This window comes from Phyllostomus discolor, chromosome 4 (genome assembly GCF_004126475.2).
Source record: "Phyllostomus discolor isolate MPI-MPIP mPhyDis1 chromosome 4, mPhyDis1.pri.v3, whole genome shotgun sequence".
NCBI lineage: Eukaryota > Metazoa > Chordata > Mammalia > Chiroptera > Phyllostomidae > Phyllostomus > Phyllostomus discolor.
This window is the reverse complement of record NC_040906.2, coordinates 104,484,914-104,505,782: the sequence shown is the minus strand read 5'-3', so window position 1 is coordinate 104,505,782 and position 20,869 is coordinate 104,484,914. Positions and strand designations below refer to the sequence as shown.

The following is a 20,869-nucleotide window of genomic DNA, read 5'->3' as shown; positions in this document are numbered from 1 at the left end:
CCGCGTCTTCTAAGGTGCAGCCAGGAGCGGATAGCGAGCGCACAGCGTGGGAGCCTGTGGGCGCCGGAGATCAGACCCACTGACCTGCAGCTGAGCTCAGCAGGGCGGAAAGACGGGGCGGGGTGCATAAGGAAAGGTGTTGGCTTTCCGGAACCCACAGGGAGCATTGCACTAAGTAAGGTCACTCTCGATCCAAGTGTTGCTTTTGGATATCTGATGGTGCCACGTCTTTCCCATCCTGGAAGCTTATACCCACCTTCCCTCACTTTACATTCAGTCTAACTCCAAATCTGGCTGGTCTTCCTTCTAAATACATGAAATAATACATGTATAAATAAATACATCTCAAGATTGTCACTTCTTGCTTCCCTGCTTTTCCTCTCCTTGACCAGGCCCCCATCTAGTGACTGGACTCAAGAATAGCTTCTTAACTGGTTCCCCGCCTCATTAATCTTATAAACAAAAACCTGAGTATATTACTCTGTTGAAGTCCCTTGGTCAGTGTTTTCCACTGCTCAGGTGCTCCCAGGAAGCACTTTTGTCCCCACCCCCACCCTCCACCATTGTTTGTTGATTTGTCTCCTCCATTAAGACTCCTAAGCTCCTGTGCTCTCCTAAGGCAATGTAAGCAATATCAAAAGAACCAATTTAGAAATAGATCCGGGTCCTGCCTGGTGTGGCTCAGTGGACTGAACACTGGCCTGCGAAGTGAAATGTCGCTGGTTTGATTTTGGTCTGGCACAAGCCCAGGCTGTGAGTGATCCCAGTTGGGGGCATGTGAGATGGCAGATCCCGACTTTCCTCTCCTTCTCTTTCTCCCTCCCTTCCCCTCTCTCTAAAAATAAATGGAGCTGAAACTGCCTTGTACATCTTATGCCTCAAACCTTTGGAATACTAAAACAGGGCAAACTAACTTTTGGCCTAGGCCTAAGTAACCTTGTGTCCCAAGGTTTGAAATGTTTGCAAAAATAACAAGAAAGGAGTTATGACTATTAGGCTGAAAATTAAAAATTTTGTTTAGAATTAGTATCACTGTGTTTTCTGCACCAACAGAAATGCCTTCCTTCTATGGATGTAATCGTTCCCTTCCCTTTTCATAAATACCATTGCCTTTGTCTCCTAATCAGAAAACTATTTGGCTTCTGCCTGAATCAGCTACTCAAAATAGCTACACTTACTGACCTCACATAAACATTTGTCATCACTTACTTCGAAAGCCTTTATTTTTAGGTTGACAGGAGGGACTTGGGGCAACATTGCATCCCCAACACCTGGTGCCAGGATTCAAATGTCACTGAATGATTATAAGAGAAGGTCCCCTTCTCATTCCCCTGTTGCTGGGCTCCTGTTCCCAAGCCAGGATGTTAGGTTCCAGAGTGGCCGTGGGTGAGGACATTCTGTCCCTCTGGCTGTTTTGGCACAAATTTCCACCCACAATCGGTGTTGCCCCTTTCCTTCCTCTTGGCCGACTTCTCTTTCACCAATATAAGCCCATACTGGAGGCTGGTGGGCAGTCATGCATTTTATGGCAGGCCCTGCTAGTAGCCGGAGTCTGGGGCCCTTGAGCCTCTACAGCATCCCCCACACTCTGTACATGGTCCTCTTATTAGTGTTGGTCATGATGAGCTTGGTGTTTGGTAAGTGGTACTAAGAAATCAGAAGGGTCTCTGCCTGCTAGAGATAGATACGAGGTGTCTGGGTACATCTGCCCAAGATGCTCAGGTAAACCCAGGCAGGAGGAAAGATGGGATGAGTGGGCTTGGTGGGATAATGCCTGGGAGCTGATACTGGACTAATTTGATGTTCATTCTGAGGGAGATGTCTAGTGACACCCCAGGGTTGTCTCAACAGTAATGACCTGAGTGGAGATGCTGAAGGGAACCTATTCAAGTCTGAAGGCAACACAGATTAAGGAGGGTTTGGAGAATATGCTGGATGAAAGCAGGTTCCACGGGGTACAACAAGGCTGGATGCAGCCTGAAAACCTCCTCACTTGGCTGCAGAGCACCATCTGCATAGAAACAAGATTCAAAATGTTCAGCATCTGCCTCAGACAAAGTGCTCTGCTGAGTTTGGGGACTCATTAACCTGTGGTCTCAGCCTGGAACCAGAGAAAGAGGGAGGCATACAGTTGGCCCTCCATATGCACAGGTTCCACATCCCTGAATTTAACCAACTGAAGATGGGAAATTATTTTTAAAAAATGATGTTGTTGCTGACATGTACTATATAGTTAGACCTATGCTGGTTGTGTCTGTACCGAACATTGTGCAAACCTTTTCGCCATGTCATTATGTCCTAAACGATGCAGTACAACTATTTATATAGTATTTACATTGTATTATTATAAGTAATGTATGGATGATTTAAAGTATATGGGAGGATGTGTGTAGGTTATTTGCAAATATTCCATCATTTTATATAAGAGACTTGAGTATTCTCAGATTGGTATCAATTTGGATCCAATCCCCTGTAGATACCAAGGAACAACTATAACCATACATGCATCTAGTTAGGAGGGCTTTGGTGGACAAAGTTTAATGAATCTGTCCTGTGATAGGACCACTACACAAAGAATGTGGCCCTGGGGTGTTTGAAGTCTCCTGTCTACAAGAAGAACAGGTTCTTCCTGTTCTGTGATGATGCATTCTCTTTTTCACTTCTGAACATTACAGATTAAGAAAGTATATTTAAAAGAGAATCCAGGGACAGTGAGGACTGTAAAACCAAGTCCCAGAGGAAGAACTGTCCTAACAGGGCTGTCCAAAGCTGAAATGGGCTGCCTTTGCCTCGCCTTTGAACTTAGAGGCTTCCATAGTGCTGGCACATACTAGCCCCTCAAAAACATGTTGAATGAGTAAGTACATGAGTGAATGAATGAATTCCTCATTTCAGGAGGTATAAGAGCAGAGAATGGAGGTTTTTAATAAGGACTAAAGCTTCTGGTGAAAGATTAAGCCAGATGGTTTTAACGAATTGATTTTATGGTTTTTGGAGATGGGGGGGAACAGTGGAACTGACCTGAAAAATAGGCAGGCAGAGGTGTGGAGTCAGTGTTTCTCTATGTTCTAGGTCAATTTGATCCTGCCAATCAAGAGCCCCCTTATCCAGGTCGGTTCCCCCAATACTTGCGCTGCTATCGGTGCCTCTTGGAGACCAAGGAGCTGGGGTGCCTTCTGGGATCTGACATTTGTCTGACCTTTCCTGGTGGCAGTTGCATTACTCTCCTCATCAGGAACGGTAAGGTGCCTTCTGTCTGACTTGGGACCAGAGCTGAGCCTCTACATCTCCTAAGCTAAGCCTCGCAGACACTGCCCCCCCTCACTGTCTTTCTTTCCTTCAGAGCTATTCCTGTTTCCACGCCCACTGCCTGGCTCTCCTTAGCTCACAGCTGACTCACTTCCTCTGCACAGCACCAGCCTTGTAGGGTCTCTTGAAATCACCAGATCCACCAGCCTTTCCTCAGGCTGTCTTCTCCCCATGTCAGTGGTAGTTCCTGCCAGCATCTCTCTTCTCCTACCTCTCCCAACCTGTTCCCAGACTCCTTCACTGAGTTTTGCTTCATTTTCCTTGACCCTTAAGGATGCATGTTCATCGAAATTCGAGCCTTAGTTAACTCCCTGCTTCACTCTCCCAGAGGAATTTCTCTTCTTCCTCGGCTTCTACCAACAACCACATGCTGCTTCCTTCTGAATCTGAGTGTTTGGCCACAGTGTCATGTCAACTTGCCCCCTGGACACCAGTCTGCCCCCAGACACCTCCACCTCACTTTCAACTGGCCAAAATTGACTCCATCCCATTGTTCTTCAAGCTTGCTCTTCTACCTGGCCCTTCACCTATTTATTTATTTATTTAAAAGATTTTATTTACTTCTTTAAAAATTTTTTATTTACTTATAGAGAGAGGGGAAGGGAGGGAGAGAGGGAAACAGCAATGTGCGAAAGATACATCAATCGGTTGCCTCCTGCATGCTCCCAAATGGGGTCCTGGCCCACAACCCAGGCACATGCTCTGACAGGGAATCAAACCAGTGACCTCTCGGTTCACAGGCTGGCATTCAATCCACTGAGCCATGCCAGCCAGGACCCTTCCTGTGATCTTTAGTGGACACTCCATCCTATACATTTATTCTCTATCTTTACCTCTTTCCCCCCACAAACAGTAGCATACTCCCATAAACACTGTTCTGCACTTGCTTTTTAAACTTAACAGTTATGGGAACTTAATGTTTCCATATCAGTTTGTAAACAGCTTCCTTGCTTCATTGACCTGCTGCATAGTGCTCCATGGTGTGAGCATGACAGAGCCCGCTGTCCATTGCAGTGCTGATGGGCCGACTGGGGGTTACTTCCACTTTTTCACTCTCGCAAGCAGGGCAGCAGTGGAATTCCTGCACATGGGCATGAAGATTTTTCACCATCTCATATATAAAGGTGGGCAAATGTAGGCTAATAATAATAATAATAATAATAAAATAATCAGTAAGTAATACAAGAATAAACTGTTTCATGTACTTACAACTGTAGACCTACTTTTGTGCACCCCTGTATATAATAGAAACATATCTTCTTTTAATCCATAAAATAAACACCTCCTCTTTGCAATCTGACTCCCAACACATCTCCCAACGTTTTTTTTATGTGGTCCCACCCAAAAAGTACTGGTTCTTCCTACTTCACTCCACAAGTCCCAGCTCAGCGCCCTTACTATACTTCAAATGGCTGTTTCCCACCAATCTCCCATGGGAAACTTCTGCAGAGTTCATGGCTGGTGACTCCTTGGCACTCCTTGCCCCTGCCCAGTTACAGGAATCTTTGCATTTTGGGGATGCAGGGAAGGGTATGGGGCAGTGATGATGTTTGTGTGAAGCGAGGGGATGGGAGAGTTTGGTGCTTTGCTGGGACTTCTGCTTCACTGGTTGCTGCTCTCCCTCCCCAGGCAGTGGTTCTAACATCATGGTGAGTGACTGTCGCCGCAAGGAGCAGATGAGTGATTGCTCGTATACCCGTACTTCAGTGTTTGGTTTTTGGGTATTCTCTCGATGCTGTTTCCAGAATTTCTGCAATAACCCACAGAACAGAGTGTCCTACGCTCCATAGAACGTCTGCAGAGACCTTTGCAGTAAAATGCTGCCAGTTTCCAGCTAGCCTCCTGTTCGCACCGGGGCACAGCGGGTACAACTTCCGATCCTTTCCACTAGCCCTCCTGCCTCAGGTTAACTGACCCCAGCCCTAGCTTCCTGTTGCTTGATGCCCCTCAACAACCCCATTCCCACTCTGCCCCTCCCCAGACCTCTCTGGAGTTTTCCCATAAAGTCCTCGCTGTCTGACATTTTCTCTCCTGTCTTCTCCCACCTCTAAGGTGCCTCTGCTTTGCTCTGGCCTCCCTTTCTCCCACTACAGGCCTCTCTCTCCAGGTGCTCCTTCAGAATAAATTGGTGTACAAGCTATGTTTTCTTCTCTCTTCTGGTAGAGGTGGAGGCTGAGGGAGGTGGTCCTGCCTGACTGCCCCTTGTGGGGACAAGGGGCTCCCAGCTCTATTGAGCTCTGCTCTTGCCCTGCCTTGGCGTCTGATTCAGCTCTAGCATGAAAAGGTGAAGAGAAATTAGGACGGGATACCATAGAGGCCAAAAGGACAGTGGGTACCTGTTAGTGCTATCAGATCCAGAGTTGTGTGGGAACTTCAGGGGAGGCCCTTGGCGGGAAGGTGTCGGTGGAGTGGGGCTGTGTAAGACCCAGGCCCAGGGAAAAGGGATACCCTGTGGGAGACATGCTAGGTCTAGTGGAGCCCTGGGCTCTCCAATCCCAGGTTCAGCTTCCCTCTTCAAGGACCATGGTAAATTACTCTTACATTTTGGGCCTTGGGTTCTTCAGCCTCTGCAGTTGTCTTCCAGTTTGTATGAACCTGGGACATTCTGTCTTCTACAGAAGCCAGGGGTCATAGGGAATAGTGGGCCAGTAAGAGGGGCAACACACAGGTTTGCACCAACTACCTTCTGACCTAAAAATTAATGCTGGTGTCTCCCACCAGAGCACAGGCCATTAATGAGTCTATGGAGGTGTTAACACGTGCCAGTGTTTTGTAGATGAATATATGCTGTATGATGTCACCTGTACCAAGCACACAGACAAAATCTGGCTGAGCTGCTCCAACTTAGGACAGTGGCTACCTCTGAGTCGAGGGGAGTGCATGGAGGGTGCAGCGACAGCTTTAAGGGACTTGGGAACTGGTAACACAGGTGGATAGTTTACAAAAGCCCATACTATATGTTTTGCCAAAGAAGTTTAAAAATAAATAGGCCAACATCTGTGTGTGTCTCTAAGGTATGTCTATTTTTGAGGCTCCAACCTCCACTCTGTACACATGTCCACTTGCATTCTTTCAACCCTGAAACATCACCCTACTTGACCAATGACCAAAGCGAAGCAGAAAGGCCAACTTACCAAAAGTGGTGGAGGAGCTGAGAATGGGTCTCCCTGCCACAACACTGTACTACTTTTCAGAAAAGGTTTCATAACCCCAGCACTGGGTTGAGATCTGGAAGGTCAGACACTGGCTATACTGTCTGCAAGTCTTGGCACAAAGCAGTGTGGGTCTAGCGTTTATTTGGTGAATGAGAAAGGGAGTTATAGCTATTAATTATTGCTTTCAGGATGCTTGCAGTTTCCAAAAAATAAAATATAAAATGAAAGGCCCGACTTATGGTATCCTGGGTATCAGGAATCTAAAATGAATGGACAGGAAGGAATGTGGGTCGCTCATACCAGGTGACTCTGAAATGCAAACCTGGGCCCTTTGGTTTGCTCCCGAGTTTTCCCGGTTTGAAAAGATTTTCCTCCTCTCTTAGGTGTAAAAACCTGATATCACCTGGGTTTAACTTTCTAGGTTTTGAAGGGTATGTTTAAGGCTGAGGGTGGGGGCAAGAGTCATAATCCTCTAGCTTTGATCTCTGGTGGAGCAGAGGGGAGGGTGGGTGTCAACCCTTTGGTACAGGCCATAAGAAGGCCACAAAGGCCAAGTGGAGTGGGCAGGACTGAGCAAATGTTTGAACCCCATGCCCAATTAATTTTCTTTAACCTGTCTACCACCTGCCCACACCTGAGCCTGACCCAACAAACAATGGGACACAGACTTAACCCTGTCCATTTATTGTGGAGGGAAATCAGGAGTTACGGAGCAGAGCGGGAGACCCTCTCCCCTCCCTGGGCACCCATGGAAGGAGATGTCAGGACTCAGTGACATGAAGTGGGGCTGAGGAGGCCAGAGACTGGGACAAGAGATTAGAAGGCAGCAGAAGACCAGTGTGGGAATGGGGTGGTGGAGACAGTGAGGCACGGACATCAGGATGCCAAGCCAGGAGATCTGCACGTAAGTCTATCCCTCATCCTTCATGCTGCAAATCCAGTCTGGCCTGGGTCTTATAGATAGGCACAGGATGGGAAATACAGCTAGAATTAAGTGGAGGTGGCAGATGACCACAGAGAGGAGTCTGGAAAGATGGGGAGCGGCGATGAACCTCAGCTGGGAAAGGGAGGAGGGAACCACTGCCTTCCCCAGGTTAGTCTGGGCAGAAATCTGCACTTGATATTATTTTCTAGGAGGAAGAAGAGCACTGGGTGACTGGTTTCTGGGGAGAAACGGCAACCAAAGCCATTTGGACACAAAGTATTGGGTTGGTCAAAATGTCTGTTTAGTTCTTCTCATAAAATAAAAAACACATTTTTCATTTTCACCAATATCTTTGACTTGAATATTTGGAGTATGTCAGCTATCTCCTGCTAGCGGCCTCCAGTAGGTAGAGGCCAGGGGTGCTATAAACATCTTCCAATGCATAAGACAGACCTCACAGCAAAGAATTATTTGGCCAAAATGTCAATAGTGCCAAGAAACTTTGTAAACCACTTCTAACACATTTGATCAGTCACAGCACCTTCTCCATACACTGCACAAATCTTTTTGTTTCAGTTGCATTTTTACTTCTCTTGAAATAATAAAGCATAACGTCAAATTTTCTTCCATTTTCAGTATTAAAATGGCTGCAAAAAATCTACCAATTTCAATGTTTTGGTGTGTGTGTTTTTTTTTTAATGCATGCTAATATGATAGCTGTCACAACATAATCTAACAAAATTGTTTTGAATGAAGTTAAAGACAACTAAACACTACTAGGGCCATTGTACAGAAGAAGACTAAACCAGCTTTTTGGCCAACCCAATACAAAGGAAGAGAAGATCTGAGTAAGTACAGACCAAAGAATGTGGGTGTTCTGAGAGGGCAGAGTGGAGTGCTAGTACTGGGAGAGATGCTGGAACAGACTGCAATCTGGGAAGGGTAAGGGCTCAGGGTCCAGCCCGGGGAAGAACCAGAAGTCCTGAATTGTTGAGGAATAAGTATATGTTGCGCAAGTTAGCAATGGACAAGCCCAGGTTCAAGGGCAGGGAAGCCAGGGGGTTCAGGCCTTCAGCCAGGCCTTCAGGTTCCTTCCCAGCATGGAAGCTGGGGAGGGGCAGTGAGAGGTTCAGGGCCTGGTAGAACCGCTGGACCTGGGACTTGAGCAGAGGCAGGCCCAGGGCCTTATTGAGGGGCTTAGGCTGTGGGCTCTGGAGCTGAGGGCTGGACCAGGAGTTGCAGTAATCATACTGACAGCACTGGGCGTGGTACCAGTACTCTGACAAGTAGGTGTTGCGTTTTTCTTGGCATTGGTAAGAACTGTACTGTCCACAGCCTCGGATGAAAAAGCGAATCTTGGTTTCTGGAGGAGAGAGGACAACTAATAACCTGTTGCCTCCCATAGTCCCCAAACTTGGCATTCCTACAACAAACTCCCCCCATCCTTCATCAGACCTGACTTCCATCCCAGACCCCTTCAGGAAGGCTCAGAAAATTAGCTTAGGTGGCACCCCCTGGAACCCCAGACCATGCCTTCCAGGATCCTCCTATCTCCTTCTTGTGCCCCAGGCCTCAAGCAGCCATCATCTAGAAGAGAGGAGACCAAGCAATGGGCTGTCCCACCAGTAGCCCCTTCCTGGGTCTTGAACTCACCATAATAGATCGAGATCACCATACATGGGGATGTGCTACTGATGGTGCACTTCTCCGAGCCTGAAATGCAACCTACAGAAGGGTCTTCTAAGAGACAGAGGTGGCAGGTCCGGACTTCAGGAACAGGAGCTAAGGGAGAAAACAGAAGGGATGGGAGAGCTAGCTTATTCCAAGGTCCCTGTCCTGTAGGGAACCCATGTATCTATAGGGAGCCCATGTATCTAGGGTCACAGTTCCACCCCCTTCCTGGACTGTCACCCCTTTCTTCCTGCCCTGGGCCCCACTTACCCTTTCCCACTGTGAAGCCCACCATGACGAGCATGCCTACAACCACATGGGCTTTCATTATGGAATTCTGAGGAGAGTGGCAGTCCCTGAGGGCTGCCCTGAAATCCCACTTTCCCATGACCATGCTCCTTGATCCTGAGCTGCAGGCTGATTTTGACAGTCGTAGCAGGAGCCGCCGTAGGTTCAGAGCTATATTCCTGCCTGAGGCAGGATCCAGGCTGGGTGAGGAAGTTATTAACTTGGCAGGAGGTACAGTGTGTTCTCACCCACGAGGTCTGGTTCCTGAATGTGGGAGAATGTGTCAAGGTAGCCAAGACAGGGGTAAATACCTGGGCCTTTGCTCAGTGTGCTTCCCAAAGATCTACTTCCGTCCCTTAAGAGTCTATGAATTAGCTTCTGTCTCTGGCACCAACTGCTGTCCTTCCTACACAAGAGGGCCAGTCCCTATTGTGCTAGAACTCTAGCCAGGAGCTCAGCGTCCCCATCCTTCTGAAATGTGTCTCCATGTCCCCAGCAGGGGGCACACAGGCCTCATCCAGCAGCAATTCTGGGTCTGCCCCTTTTCTCCCCACCCCTTAAGTTATTTTTGAACCCCTTTCCCAGTAAAACCAAAACCGATAGTGTTATGTACCGTACATATAAACAGACAGCCATAGGTAGGCCCTCCAAAAACAAGTATTTCTCCAGGCTTTGAAATTTGACTTTTCTCTGGGTTTTTCCCTTGGGACTTTGCACACCCCCATACCTAACCCTAGGAATTCTGCTCTGCTAATAAAACCTGCCTAAATCAACTGGGCACAAATCTATGCTGACTTTCAACTCAGGGAGGGCGAGCCAGCCCACGAGAGCCCCTGGTGTCCAGCACGTTACTACCCTCCCTTTCCCAACCCGAAGCACCAGCAGACCAGCTCATGGCCTTTTCTTCCACTTTATTTCATATTCCCACCACAATAATGACTCCTTTAATTTAAACTAAAAACCATAGAGGGTTCCTGAAAGGGTGGCAGCAAAGGAATGGAGGTGTCAAGGACTGAGGGGCAGGGGGTGGGTAATCAGCGAATCGTCTTGACTGGGCTCTTGAAGTTGCTTGCGGCTTGGAGCTGCAGCTGGTAGGCCATCGGATGGATCTTGAAACCGTAGAGCCTGGGCCAGGGCAGAGGTCAGAGAGGCAGCAGGGTGAGCCCATGCAGCCCTGCCAGCAGCCCCTATTCTTACCGCCCTACCCCGGCTCCTCCATGGGCCTGCTCAGTGCTTAAGGTTGTGGTTCCCAACCTCCTCCCCTTGAGAATATTTGGGGATATGTCTTAAATATCCACTAACACTCAAATTCAAGGTTATGTACATATAGAGATTTCTGTTATCACTACTTATTTAAACATCAAACAACTTTTCTTCCCCACACCAGAGTAAAAGTAACTCCCTAAGAAGCTAAACCACATGTGAACCATGGCTCTGAGGAGCTCCTGGCAAAAGATGAACACCCAAGTTGATACAGCAAGAGCTGTTGTTTAAATGGTGCTTCAAGTACCAAACATTATTCTAAGCACTTCACATATTTAAAAATATTCTGTCAGGCAGGTACTATCCCTATTGTATGGATAAAGGAACTGAGATGTAGACAAAGAACTTTCCCAAGGTCCCTCAGCATGGATAGCCGTAGCTTTGGGAGAAGCAAATCTCAAAAAAGGACCATGCCCTGTTCTCCTTTCTCTCCACAGGTCTTTCCTTTGGTCCCTGGTGACTCGGTCCTTGCTTCCCACCTGGGCACAAACTGGTTGGCAGGCCGCTTGGGTCGGTACTCAGGGTGCACCATGAACAGCATGTGAGGGAAACCAGTGCCGAAGTAGGCGCCGTCCGTGTGGTGGTGCCTTGATGACTTGGGTGTGTACACGTCCATGCACTTGGGGCAGTAGAGCTTCACCATGGCCTCACCTGGGATGTCCGAAAGGCCTGGGAGATAGCCAGACTCAGCATTCCAGACTCCCCTGAACCCCCCGCCCAACACCTACCCGAACGTGGGCCCCAACTCCTTCCCAGAGGACCTACCATATGCTGCCCTGCCTCTCTGTCTCCAACACTCACCGATGGGAAGCATTGGCTGGTTCTCACAGTACACACGCGGACAGTAGCCAAAGTCTCCCTGCTGGTATTTTTCCAACTGAAGTAAACAAAATGGAAAGTGTTGGGGGGGGAGGCATGAAGAGAAGAGGCAATCCCTTCTTCTACCCAACCCATACCAGTGTCCCCCATTTCTCCTGTCTCTCTCTGACTCAGCCAGGCTCTCTGACTCCTCTGCTTCCTTTCTTCTAATGAGGGAGGCTATAGACCATCAGAGCCATTCAGTGTTTATTCCCTGAAGGCTCTATAACAACTTCCGGTCCAAGGTCATGCCCCACTGAAAACATCCCCTTCAGCACAATCCCCAATCAAGACTGGTTTCCTAGGATCTGGTTCTGAGGTTCTCCTCATCTCAGCTATACTCCTTGACAGGGTCAAAACATGTGACTTTTTACTGTAGAAACTTCCATTTCCCTTATTGCCTCAGAAGGAGTAGTGGGGGCAGAGAAACCTCACCATCTGGGCGATGCCACGGTTGGTGAGGATATAGCGGGCGTGGATCAATCCATAAAGCATCTCAGCTGCCTGCTCAATCAGGTCACTCTGGTTTGGGTTGTCTTCCAGCTCTTCATCTGAAACATGGCCCCAGCCGAATGCAACCACTTGTCTTACAGCTTTCTTTGGTGCTCTGCCCATCCCCAGGGATGGCTGGTTACTTAGTTTGCTTAGCACCCACCTTTGAGCCTCACCCCACCCTTCATGTGGGCATCTGATCCAGAAACTTGGGTCTCTGACCCTTCCACCAACCCAAGGCTCTACCTTCTCTACACACCTCTCCAGCCTCTGCCCTCTTCTCTCCCTCTCAACTCCCTCTGCAACTCATAAATGCAAAATATCAATGCAGAAGACACAACTCTAGCCCAGAAAGTGCAAGGCAGGAGAAAGAGTTTGAAAATGAGAATCCCTGGGGAAACTATCATTACAAAATAGAACTGAATTATAGAATCAGAGTCACTCTGATGGGCACAAGTGGTGTATGTCACTAAATCAGGCAAGAGCTAGGCAGTGGACCAAAATGAAGTAGGGGGTTTTGGGTTAAAGGAGTCAGAAATCAAAAGGAAATTTAGAAAACCAAGAAAGAGGTGAACAGTGAGTGATTTGGTTGCGGGGAGCGGGTGGGGGGAGCATACACACACAAAACAATCCTGAGGGTGCCTCACCAGGCTCCAGGTCCAAGATCATGTCTAGAGCTTGTCGATAGTGAGGCACCTGCTCATTGAGTCCAGTGAGGTTGAATTTGTCCTGGATGTAATCTTCATCCACCTGTCAGGGTGTGGAGATGAAGAGGGGACCCACAGCAGAATTCTTAGCTTCGACCTGAGCAAGTTGCTCTAACTGATGCCTTATCCTCAGCACAACTGCTTCTATTCCTCATTCCCAACTCAGTACAAGTACCCAAGTCTCTTTCCCCAATTCACATGCACTGCCTTTCCATAAAAGCTTTGGCTTTTTTTTTCTTTCCAAATAAGCAGGCACAGCAATCCCCTACTTAGACAAACGTTCCTTTCAAGATCCCTGTCCCTACCCCTGCCCCCATCTCTAGGAACCAGTTTTGTCTCCTCCTAAGGGGCAGCTGACTGTCTTGAAAAAGGTGGAGGCTGAAAAGTGTGGGTTCTGAAGGAAGTTACATCTCGCACATTGACACACAGTTTTGCATGTTACAAAACATTTTAACATGCAATATTTTAATTCTCCTAACAGTCACTGTAGATATCAATACCACTCTACTAATTAAAAACATCAACTTTACTTGCCCAACATTACACTGCTGGGGGGGTGGCAAGGAAGTTGGGCCCCAGTCTTGCCACTTCACCACAAATTAATGGTAGGTTACTGAGGGGACTTTTCCTTGACAGGAACAGGTTTCTAGAGAAGCATGTGAGAAAGTGTGGAAGCTGAATATGTGGGAGAATATCTGGCCAGGCTGTACGTGGAGATCAGTAGGGAGGCCGAGAACTCACTTCACAGAAGAATTCATTGCCACGGAGCCCACAGAACCAGGAAATCCAGGACACCTCCTCTGAACTGCTCATCTTCACGTCAGCTAGAGAAAGAGTAACCCAAGCTCTCCTTCCCTGCCTTTGGTATCCTCCCTCCTTCCACACTCTGCCCTCCAACCACAAAAGAATTTGGGGCCACTTTTTGTTAAAGGATCCTAGACTCTGAAGCACCTCTCTCCAGTTCCTCTTATTTACACCTCAGCTTCCTTTCTCCAAGGTTAAGAATTCTTTGGGGACCCGTCACTTGCGAGGAACTGACAGGTCTTGGCCCACCAGTTTTACCCACATCCCTGACGCTCCCGAAGGGCAGCCCTGGCTGGGCTCCCAGCAACCGCAGGTCTCTGCCCGTCCCGGCGCCTTTCCCAAGGGTTTAGAAGTTTATCTTTTTCAAGCAAGAGCTGGGCCCTTCCTTTCCTCATGGCCTGGGGTGGCCCGAAGGTTCCTTTCGAGGGAGAACCCACACCCCGCCTCCACCCCTCAGGCCACCCTTCCCTTCCTCCTTCGGTGGCGGACCAGATCACTTCTTTCCCCACCCGCACATCGACGCGCGGAGACCTCCATGTGCCGCACCCAGAGACAGAACACTCAGCGCGGTGACAACTTCACACTCACCGTCTGGACGGGGGCCGGGACCGGGGTGGGGGAGGGGAGTTGCTACTTCCAAGGAACGGCAGCTACGGCTAAAGCGCAGGCCACGGACCGGATCGCGGGAGGCGAAGTTGGCGGGGGGGTGGGCAGGGTGAATAGAAAAGGGAGGGTGGGAAGACAACAATGCGCAAGCGCCAAGGGTCCGGCACCGCCGCGGTGGACGCCGGGAGATAGAGTTCCTGATAGGGAGAAACTGGCGAAACCAGGGGAAGACGAACTACGAATTCCAGGGTAAACCGGGCGCGACACTGGTGTCGCGAGGCCGCTGAAGAAGACTCTGGGGGCGGAACGCAACGAGGAGCCACCGGAAGCGGAAGCCCAGTACCGGGTTCTGGGCAGGGGAGCCTGGGAAGTAGTTGTGTGATCTCGGGACTGGGGGCTTCGAGAAGAGTTGGGGTAAGGGGCGAAGCTGGCTGGGTTGTTTCTTGCTGCTCCCCTCACACAGCGAGGTTGCGGCCCCGGCGCGCCCTTGCCTAGGGGACCGACCTCATCCCCAATCAACCTACCGAGTTCTATCGTCTCTCCAACCCCTTGGTCGAGCCAGGCCCGCTACCGGAGACTCCCAACGGGGCCCCCGTTGCACCCTGGGGTCCGGACTCCTGAGACGGGAGTTGAGGTCTCGCTTTGTGCCGAGAGACCTGGGTAGGATGTGCTCGGCAGAGCGATGTGAGAACCGGGGTGGCCCAGTGGCTAACCTGAGGTGGTGCCAGTCATTCTGCTTCTCGTCCCCTTGCACTTTTCCATCTCTTTTTAGGGCTTCAATGGGGCCTTTTGTTGCGGGCGCTAAGTGCGACCTTCGAACTCTGGTTGGAGTAATGGCGAGGGGCTGCGTGACGTTATTTAATTTCACAGTTGTAGGCATGCCATAGGTTTCCCTCCGCCTACCCAGGGCCTTTCTTAACACCGACAGTGGTTTGTTTTCCTAGCTCCAGAAAATGAGATGAGAGCGGGGGGCCACATTCAGGGAGGCGAAGGGCATTGTGGGGCGTTATGTAAAAGCAAGACCCCAACTGACATCCTCTTTTGTCCTCGCGCTACCGAGGCACGTGACTCTTTGCATAAATAATATTGGAAAGGTTTAGGATGGGCAACAACCAGGTGCTTTCTGTACGCCTGCACTCTGAAATAATTGTTTGTTTGTCTTTCAGCTACGCATGTATCTTGGAGTATTCTGGATGTTTGATTATGCAGATTCCTTTGGTTACAACAGCGCCGTTTTGCATTACTGAAGCCACAAGGCTATGCGGACTGCAGCCTCTCCCCAGTACGCTTTCTACTTCTGGAGAAGTATCAAATGTTTTAGTTTGAGAAGACACCTGAAATAGGATCGAGGAAGATATAAAGGGCAAGGCTGACTGCTTTTCATAATCGTTATGTCTTACAGAGTGGCAGTTGCAGAGAAAGCCTATCAGTACTTTTTACTTTTTTTTAAAGATAATTTTTATGAATTTATTTGAGCCAAATTGACGACATATGCCTGGGAGTAAGGTCTCAAGTGCTCGGAGGCTATTACTATTAATTGTTGATGAGGCTGGGAGTAGGGGCACAAAGCAGGATGTCTAGGCAACTGCCTCATAGAATCTTTGTGAACCTTTACTAAAGGGCATGGTCTTTTATTATAGGGTTCCCTGTTTTTCTATGTGATCTGTTGTCCTTAGGCCCTGTAAGGTTGTGGGGTCACTTTTGGGGCAGGAAGGTTTTTTTCTGTTTTTTTTGTTTTAGTCTAAGGCTACTTCTCTATCCCAGCAGGTCTCTGGAGGTGGCTTTGGTCACTGCAGGGCCGCCAGGGTTTTGGCTCACTGGCTTCATCTTCCTCTTGCCTAGTCTCATTTTCTCAGCTCTCCCAAAGCCATGTCCAGGCCCTCTGTCATCACCTTTACCCCAGCCACTGACCCCAGCGACCTCTGGAAAGATGGGCAGCAGCAGTCACAGCCTGAAGAGTTGGAGCCTACTCTGGATGGGGCAGCAGCCCGGGCTTTCTATGAAGCCTTGATTGGAAATGAGAGCAGCACCCCTGAACCTCAGAGATTGCAACCTGAGCCTGCCAGTGAGAGAAAAAAGAAGAAGAGAAGAATGACGAGAGAGGCTACAACAGGATCATCAAGAGGACATGGACAAAGGAGATCCCTTGAGGCTGAGGACAAGATGACTCATTGGATACTGAGGGCAGCCCAGGAGGGGGACTTGGCAGAACTAAAAAGGCTGCTGGATCCCCATGAGGCAGGGGGAGCTGGGGGGAATATCAATGCTCGGGATGCCTTCTGGTGGACCCCCCTGATGTGTGCTGCCCGAGCAGGCCAGGGGGCAGCTGTGCGCTATCTCCTGGGCCAGGGTGCTGCCTGGGTCGGGGTCTGTGAGCTGGGTGGCAGGGATGCTGCTCAGCTGGCTGAAGAAGCAGGCTTCCCTGAGGTGGCCCGCATGGTCAGAGAGAGCCATGGAGAGAAGAGGAGTCCAGAGAACCGGTGAGAGGAAGCCTTCGCCCATGCCCACCTTTCAGTGTGTTCTGCTATTCCTAGCCACTGCACACCAGCAAACAGCTGAAGGGTTCTTTTCCTCATCTCCCAGTGTAGGTTGATAAGGCAGTGTGCTAGAGTAGTTATGAACCTGAACTCTGTGGATCTCAATGCTAACTTGGGCAAGCAACCTAATGTTTACATACCTGAGTTTTCTTATCTGAGAGATGGTAATAAGAACACCTTTCTCATAGGATTGTTAGGATTAAATGGGTTAGTATGTATCAAGTGCTAGAACAGTGTTTGCTTCAAAGTAAGCACTATATAAATATTAGTTATAGCCATAGCCATTGTTATTCCTTCTTTTCCCAAGAGCCTTATAAGTCCTGGTTACCATTTCTTCTCCCAGCTATTACCCTCTGGTGCTTCATTGCTAAGTGGGGAGGAAGGTAATTTGTTCCTCAGCAGAAATATTGGGAGAACCCTGTCCCACCCACCCTGCCACCTCTACCCACCTCAACCCTTCCCCTGCCTTCAGTCCTTTCTCTTCTTCCTCTACAGGTCCCAAGCTCCCTCCCCCCAGTACTGTGAGACCTGTGATGCCCACTTCCAGGACTCTAACCACCGCACATCTACTGCTCACCTGCTGTCACTGTCCCGGGACCTCCAGACCCCCAGTCTGCACCTTGGGGTGCCCATCTCCAGCCCAGGCTTCAAGCTGCTGCTGAAGGGGGGGTGGGAGCCTGGAATGGGGCTGGGACCCCGGGGCAAGGGCCGTGTCAACCCCATCCCCACCGTCCTCAAGAGAGACCAGGAAGGATTAGGGTACAGGTCAGCACCCCAATCCCGAATCACACACTTCCTGGCTCGGGATACCCGGGCAGTGGCTGGGAGGGAGAGAGCCCCACAGGTGACCACACTGAGCAGGAGGGAGGAGAGAAGGCAGAAGGAGAAGGACAAGGCCTGGGAGCGGGATCTGAGGACGTACATGAACCTTGAGTTCTGAGCTTGGCAAGGTCTGACCCTGGTCTGCTGAAGTCTGAGCTGGGCACTTAGCTTCTACTTCCTGGAGCCTGCCCAGGTCCCAGACACTTGGATTTTGGTCAGTAGGCCCTACCTTTGGGAGTGGAGCTGAGAATTGAGAAATAAATCAACTTTACTTTTTGTTTATTCACTTTTCTGGAAGCTTTTGTGGGGAAGCCAAACAAGTCTGGGGAGACATGCAAGTCCCACCTGAGCCAGAAAGGGCAGCCCTTCCAGTTAACATGATGAGGTCACCTCCCTGCTAGTCTGGTACACTGCTAGGTCCTACCCTCTGCTGAGAGCACCTCATCTATTTCATCCTCTAGCCAGAAACTGCCCAGCTGTATGCAAGTCTCGCCTCCCCAAGGGATTGTCTCCCTGATCACTTCAGCTAATTCAATCAAAAGGTGTATACTGTGTGCTAAGACTAGGACTAAGAGACATCCCCAACCTTCAAGTTGCTCCCAGCTGCAGGAGGACAAAGCCATGTGGTAAAATAATGCATGGTGACAGGGAAGGTACAGCAGGCTCACAAGGGGTAATGAGAATGGATAAAGTCTTGTAGGAAGAGGCCAGTGTGGTGAGAAAGCATAAGATCCAGCCTGTATTCTATTAGCTAAACTGGCACCAGAACTCTGGCGTCACAAATCTAAACTTTAAGCCAGGATTCTTATATTTCACTACCTGAAAACTGGAGGCAGGAAGCACATCCTATAAGTCTGCACTTGTTTTTCCCACATTCCCCTCTCTTAATGCTCACACCGGGTGCCAGGCAAGTGAGCTTACTTGACAAACTGGAAGTAAAATCTGCAGGGAGCAGGGGACAGCTTCTCAAGTACCAAATCTCAGCTATTTCCGGAAGAGCTCTCCGTAAATTCATGGGCAAGAAGATCAGTAGTGGGGGTTGGGGGAAAAGAATCCAAGGCAGGGGGCCAAGGGGGGGAGGCGAGTTCGGGGGACATGGGCGACTCCCGGGGGTTTCTGAGTGATGAAAATGGAGGGCTAGGTTGATACATTGGCTCTGGGGGCCGCTGAGGTCGGCTGGTTACGCACTAATGACGCGACGGGCGGGCCTTCCGCAGAGTCCTTCCTGCGAGTTGCTAGCTCCGCCCCTACGGTCCTTCAGCCCCAGTACAGCTGCTTCCGGACTTGGGTGCTCCGGGCGGCTCGGTGAGGCCGCAGTACCGATGCTGGGCCTAGGAGGAGGGGCAACAGCCTGCAGCACCCCAACGCCTGGGTCCGGCGCTTTGCCTCGCCACTGAGATCTCTGAGGACGCCTCTGGCCTGACCTTTCGGAGGTTGTGTCTCGGCTGCGTGCTTGGGGCACATCCAGCCGCTTTGTAGGAGTCATGGCCATCTAATTCAAGGGACGAACCTGCTGGCTGGAGTTCCCTGAACTCTTCCCTCCTCCTTCCAATAGGAGGCTTCCTATTACCAAGATCCTTTAGCCAGCCGTTCAGGAACCCCCACTTCGGGAACATCTAGGACCGGGGTGACCCTCCAGCTACCTTCCTTCATGATGGAGTACCGTGTCCCCAGTTTTGGGGACACCTTGGGGCGTGGCCTTGGTGAGTGAAACTCGGTGTACTGCTTGCTGGGAAGGAAATCCGGAAACAGGGAGGCACTGTCGGGGTGACCTGGACCTTATCAGATCCTGAGTCTTGGACTCGTGTGTGGGGTGGTGGTGCTGAATGAATTTGGATGCGCCACCTTCCTTTATCTCACAACTGAAAAGGAAACAAGCCGCCTGCTCCACTGAAGGCTTCACGACAGTCAGGGAAGTGGGTAGCCACTTCTGAATTCAGAATACGATTCTCCAAACAGATACCTGCTCTTCTGAGCCTGAATAGACTCTGCCTTCTGAGGATCCCCTCAATCCCCAAACCTGAGCAGTGAGGGCCCCAGAATTTGGGGGCTCATTACACACTCCAGTTATGTTCCTCCGACGGCTTGGTGGCTGGCTGCCTCGCCCTTGGGGCCACAGGAAACCCAGGCCTGATCTGCCCACCACAGAACCCAGACAGGTGAACAGTTCCTCTGAGAATTCAGGGAGTGACTGGGACAGCGCACCAGAAACCATGGGAGAGGTGGAGCCTCCCAAGACGAAGGACTCAGGGACCTGGAGTTCTGGAGCTGCTCAAGGACCAAGCAGGGGGACGCAAGTTGATCAACTGGGGAGCAGAAGAATGGATTCCTTCAAGAGGGTCAAGACTAGCACCAGCACTCAAGAATCTGGAAGACTGGAGGCTGCAGAGACTATTTCCAAACTGGGATGGGATCCTGTGGACTCAGGTGGCACCAGGAAATCTGGAGTGTCCCCTGAAGGGGGACTGGACCCCCCTGAGCCTGAAGTACCAGTGGAGAAGCCCAGCTGGCAGAGGCGTCAGAAGCTGCTGGGCTGGCTGCGTGGGGAACCAGGTGGGGGAGCAGGGGCTCCCTTGCAATACCTGGGGGGCCCAGAGGAGTGCCTGCAGATCTCTACCAACCTGACCCTGCACTTGCTGGAGCTACTGGCCTCAGCCCTGCTGGGGTTGTGTTCACGGCCACTGCGGGCAGCCTTGGACGCATTGGGCCTGAGTGGGCCACTGGGCCTCTGGCTTCATGGGCTGCTGTCCTTCCTGGCTGCCCTGCATGGGCTCCACGCTGTGCTGAGCCTACTTACTGCTCACCCTCTGCACTTTGCCTGCCTCTTTGGTCTCCTACAGGCCCTGGTGCTGGCTGTTAGCCTCCGGGAGTCCAGCGGGAATGAGGAAGACACTGACTTGGAGGGTGAGAAGTTGGGGAGGGAGCGTGAGGAGCAGAGGGGAGACCCAGGAAAGGGGCTGTGACCTCAGAGTAGGGTGTGACCCAGGGATCCCTACTCAGTGGACTGGGAGCAAAAGTGAAGACAGTGTGGCCTTTAGGAGGAGAGTGAGGGGCATGACCCAGATTGTAAGCACAGGGACCTCAGGGATAGGAAAGAAGCCCTAGAATATGAGGGCACAGGCCCCCACTTCACCCACAGGAGAGAAGAGCTGTTCAGGTTTATGGACAGTGGGGGCATGGCCCTTGTATTCACCAGCTGTTGTTACTTTTTGATTTTATATTTCTCCCACCTTACGTTCTTTTTTTTTTTTTTTACCTTCACTTTGTAAAAGCAAAAAAACAAAGAGTGTGGTGGTGGAAAATAAAGACTAAAGGGTCCTTTCTACCTCTCAAGACTCCCCAGGGACAGACAGAACTCTGGCTGGGGTAAGAGGGTGGTTGGGAGACCAAGGGGTCCCTTGGATTTTGGGACATCTAGGGAAGAGAGGGGCT

General features: G+C 50.2%; 5 protein-coding genes across 10 annotated transcripts; 3 read left to right on the top strand and 2 right to left on the bottom strand.

Annotated features, from left to right (window-relative positions):
- The first annotated feature begins 1,146 nt into the window (after positions 1-1,146).
- LY6G5C (lymphocyte antigen 6 family member G5C) lies at positions 1,147-5,114 on the top strand. The gene is made up of 3 exons (XM_028508525.2): positions 1,147-1,637; positions 3,073-3,240; positions 4,939-5,114. Exons 1-3 carry the CDS (start codon positions 1,517-1,519, stop codon positions 5,097-5,099), a joined length of 450 nt encoding a protein of 149 aa, XP_028364326.1. The 5' UTR covers positions 1,147-1,516; the 3' UTR covers positions 5,100-5,114.
- Positions 5,115-8,099: 2,985 nt separating this feature from the next.
- On the bottom strand, positions 8,100-10,098 carry LY6G5B (lymphocyte antigen 6 family member G5B). The gene is made up of 3 exons (XM_028509854.2): positions 9,331-10,098; positions 9,043-9,171; positions 8,100-8,752 (listed from the first exon to the last, which is right to left on the bottom strand). Exons 1-3 carry the CDS (start codon positions 9,452-9,454, stop codon positions 8,340-8,342), a joined length of 666 nt encoding a protein of 221 aa, XP_028365655.1. The 5' UTR covers positions 9,455-10,098; the 3' UTR covers positions 8,100-8,339.
- Positions 10,099-10,244: 146 nt separating this feature from the next.
- CSNK2B (casein kinase 2 beta) lies at positions 10,245-14,233 on the bottom strand. The gene is made up of 7 exons (XM_028509853.2): positions 14,061-14,233; positions 13,410-13,492; positions 12,609-12,711; positions 11,905-12,020; positions 11,413-11,488; positions 11,091-11,280; positions 10,245-10,473 (listed from the first exon to the last, which is right to left on the bottom strand). The coding sequence occupies exons 2-7, from the start codon at positions 13,479-13,481 to the stop codon at positions 10,383-10,385; spliced, it is 648 nt and encodes a 215-aa protein (XP_028365654.1). The 5' UTR covers positions 13,482-13,492; positions 14,061-14,233; the 3' UTR covers positions 10,245-10,382.
- A 133-nt stretch (positions 14,234-14,366) lies between these two features.
- GPANK1 (G-patch domain and ankyrin repeats 1) lies at positions 14,367-17,718 on the top strand. Of its 6 annotated transcripts, XM_036023823.1 has the most exons (4): positions 14,393-14,492; positions 15,245-15,441; positions 15,846-16,558; positions 17,111-17,718. In XM_036023823.1, the coding sequence occupies exons 3-4, from the start codon at positions 15,948-15,950 to the stop codon at positions 17,553-17,555; spliced, it is 1,056 nt and encodes a 351-aa protein (XP_035879716.1). In that variant the 5' UTR covers positions 14,393-14,492; positions 15,245-15,441; positions 15,846-15,947; the 3' UTR covers positions 17,556-17,718. The 6 variants fall into 6 exon arrangements, with proteins under 6 accessions (XP_035879718.1, XP_035879715.1, XP_035879713.1 ...); XM_036023825.1 differs by lacking the exon at positions 15,245-15,441 and having other exon boundaries at positions 14,367-14,492; positions 15,843-16,558; XM_036023822.1 differs by lacking the exon at positions 15,245-15,441 and having other exon boundaries at positions 14,386-14,707.
- Positions 17,719-18,645: 927 nt separating this feature from the next.
- Positions 18,646-20,785, top strand: C4H6orf47 (chromosome 4 C6orf47 homolog). Its single transcript, XM_028509422.2, has one exon. The coding sequence runs from the start codon at positions 19,507-19,509 to the stop codon at positions 20,398-20,400; it is 894 nt and encodes a 297-aa protein (XP_028365223.1). The 5' UTR covers positions 18,646-19,506; the 3' UTR covers positions 20,401-20,785.
- Positions 20,786-20,869: the final 84 nt, after the last annotated feature.

Excerpts from the sequence above, each read along its gene's own strand:
- LY6G5C (XM_028508525.2), top strand. The coding sequence starts at position 1,517 with ATGCATTTTATGGCAGGCCCTGCTAGTAGCCGGAGTCTGGGGCCCTTG. Across the intron at positions 1,638-3,072 it reads CATGATGAGCTTGGTGTTTG|GTCAATTTGATCCTGCCAAT; the intron begins GTAAGTGGTACT and ends TCTATGTTCTAG. Across the intron at positions 3,241-4,938 it reads TACTCTCCTCATCAGGAACG|GCAGTGGTTCTAACATCATG; the intron begins GTAAGGTGCCTT and ends CTCCCTCCCCAG.
- LY6G5B (XM_028509854.2), bottom strand. The coding sequence starts at position 9,454 with ATGGTCATGGGAAAGTGGGATTTCAGGGCAGCCCTCAGGGACTGCCAC. Across the intron at positions 9,172-9,330 it reads GGGCTTCACAGTGGGAAAGG|CTCCTGTTCCTGAAGTCCGG; the intron begins GTAAGTGGGGCC and ends TTTCTCCCTTAG. Across the intron at positions 8,753-9,042 it reads GGTGATCTCGATCTATTATG|AAACCAAGATTCGCTTTTTC; the intron begins GTGAGTTCAAGA and ends TCTCTCCTCCAG.
- CSNK2B (XM_028509853.2), bottom strand. The coding sequence starts at position 13,481 with ATGAGCAGTTCAGAGGAGGTGTCCTGGATTTCCTGGTTCTGTGGGCTC. Across the intron at positions 12,021-12,608 it reads GATCTTGGACCTGGAGCCTG|ATGAAGAGCTGGAAGACAAC; the intron begins GTGAGGCACCCT and ends GCCATGTTTCAG. Across the intron at positions 11,489-11,904 it reads ACCGTGGCATCGCCCAGATG|TTGGAAAAATACCAGCAGGG; the intron begins GTGAGGTTTCTC and ends TGTTTACTTCAG.
- GPANK1 (XM_036023825.1), top strand. The coding sequence starts at position 15,948 with ATGTCCAGGCCCTCTGTCATCACCTTTACCCCAGCCACTGACCCCAGC. Across the intron at positions 16,559-17,110 it reads AAGAGGAGTCCAGAGAACCG|GTCCCAAGCTCCCTCCCCCC; the intron begins GTGAGAGGAAGC and ends CTTCCTCTACAG.
- C4H6orf47 (XM_028509422.2), top strand. The coding sequence starts at position 19,507 with ATGTTCCTCCGACGGCTTGGTGGCTGGCTGCCTCGCCCTTGGGGCCAC.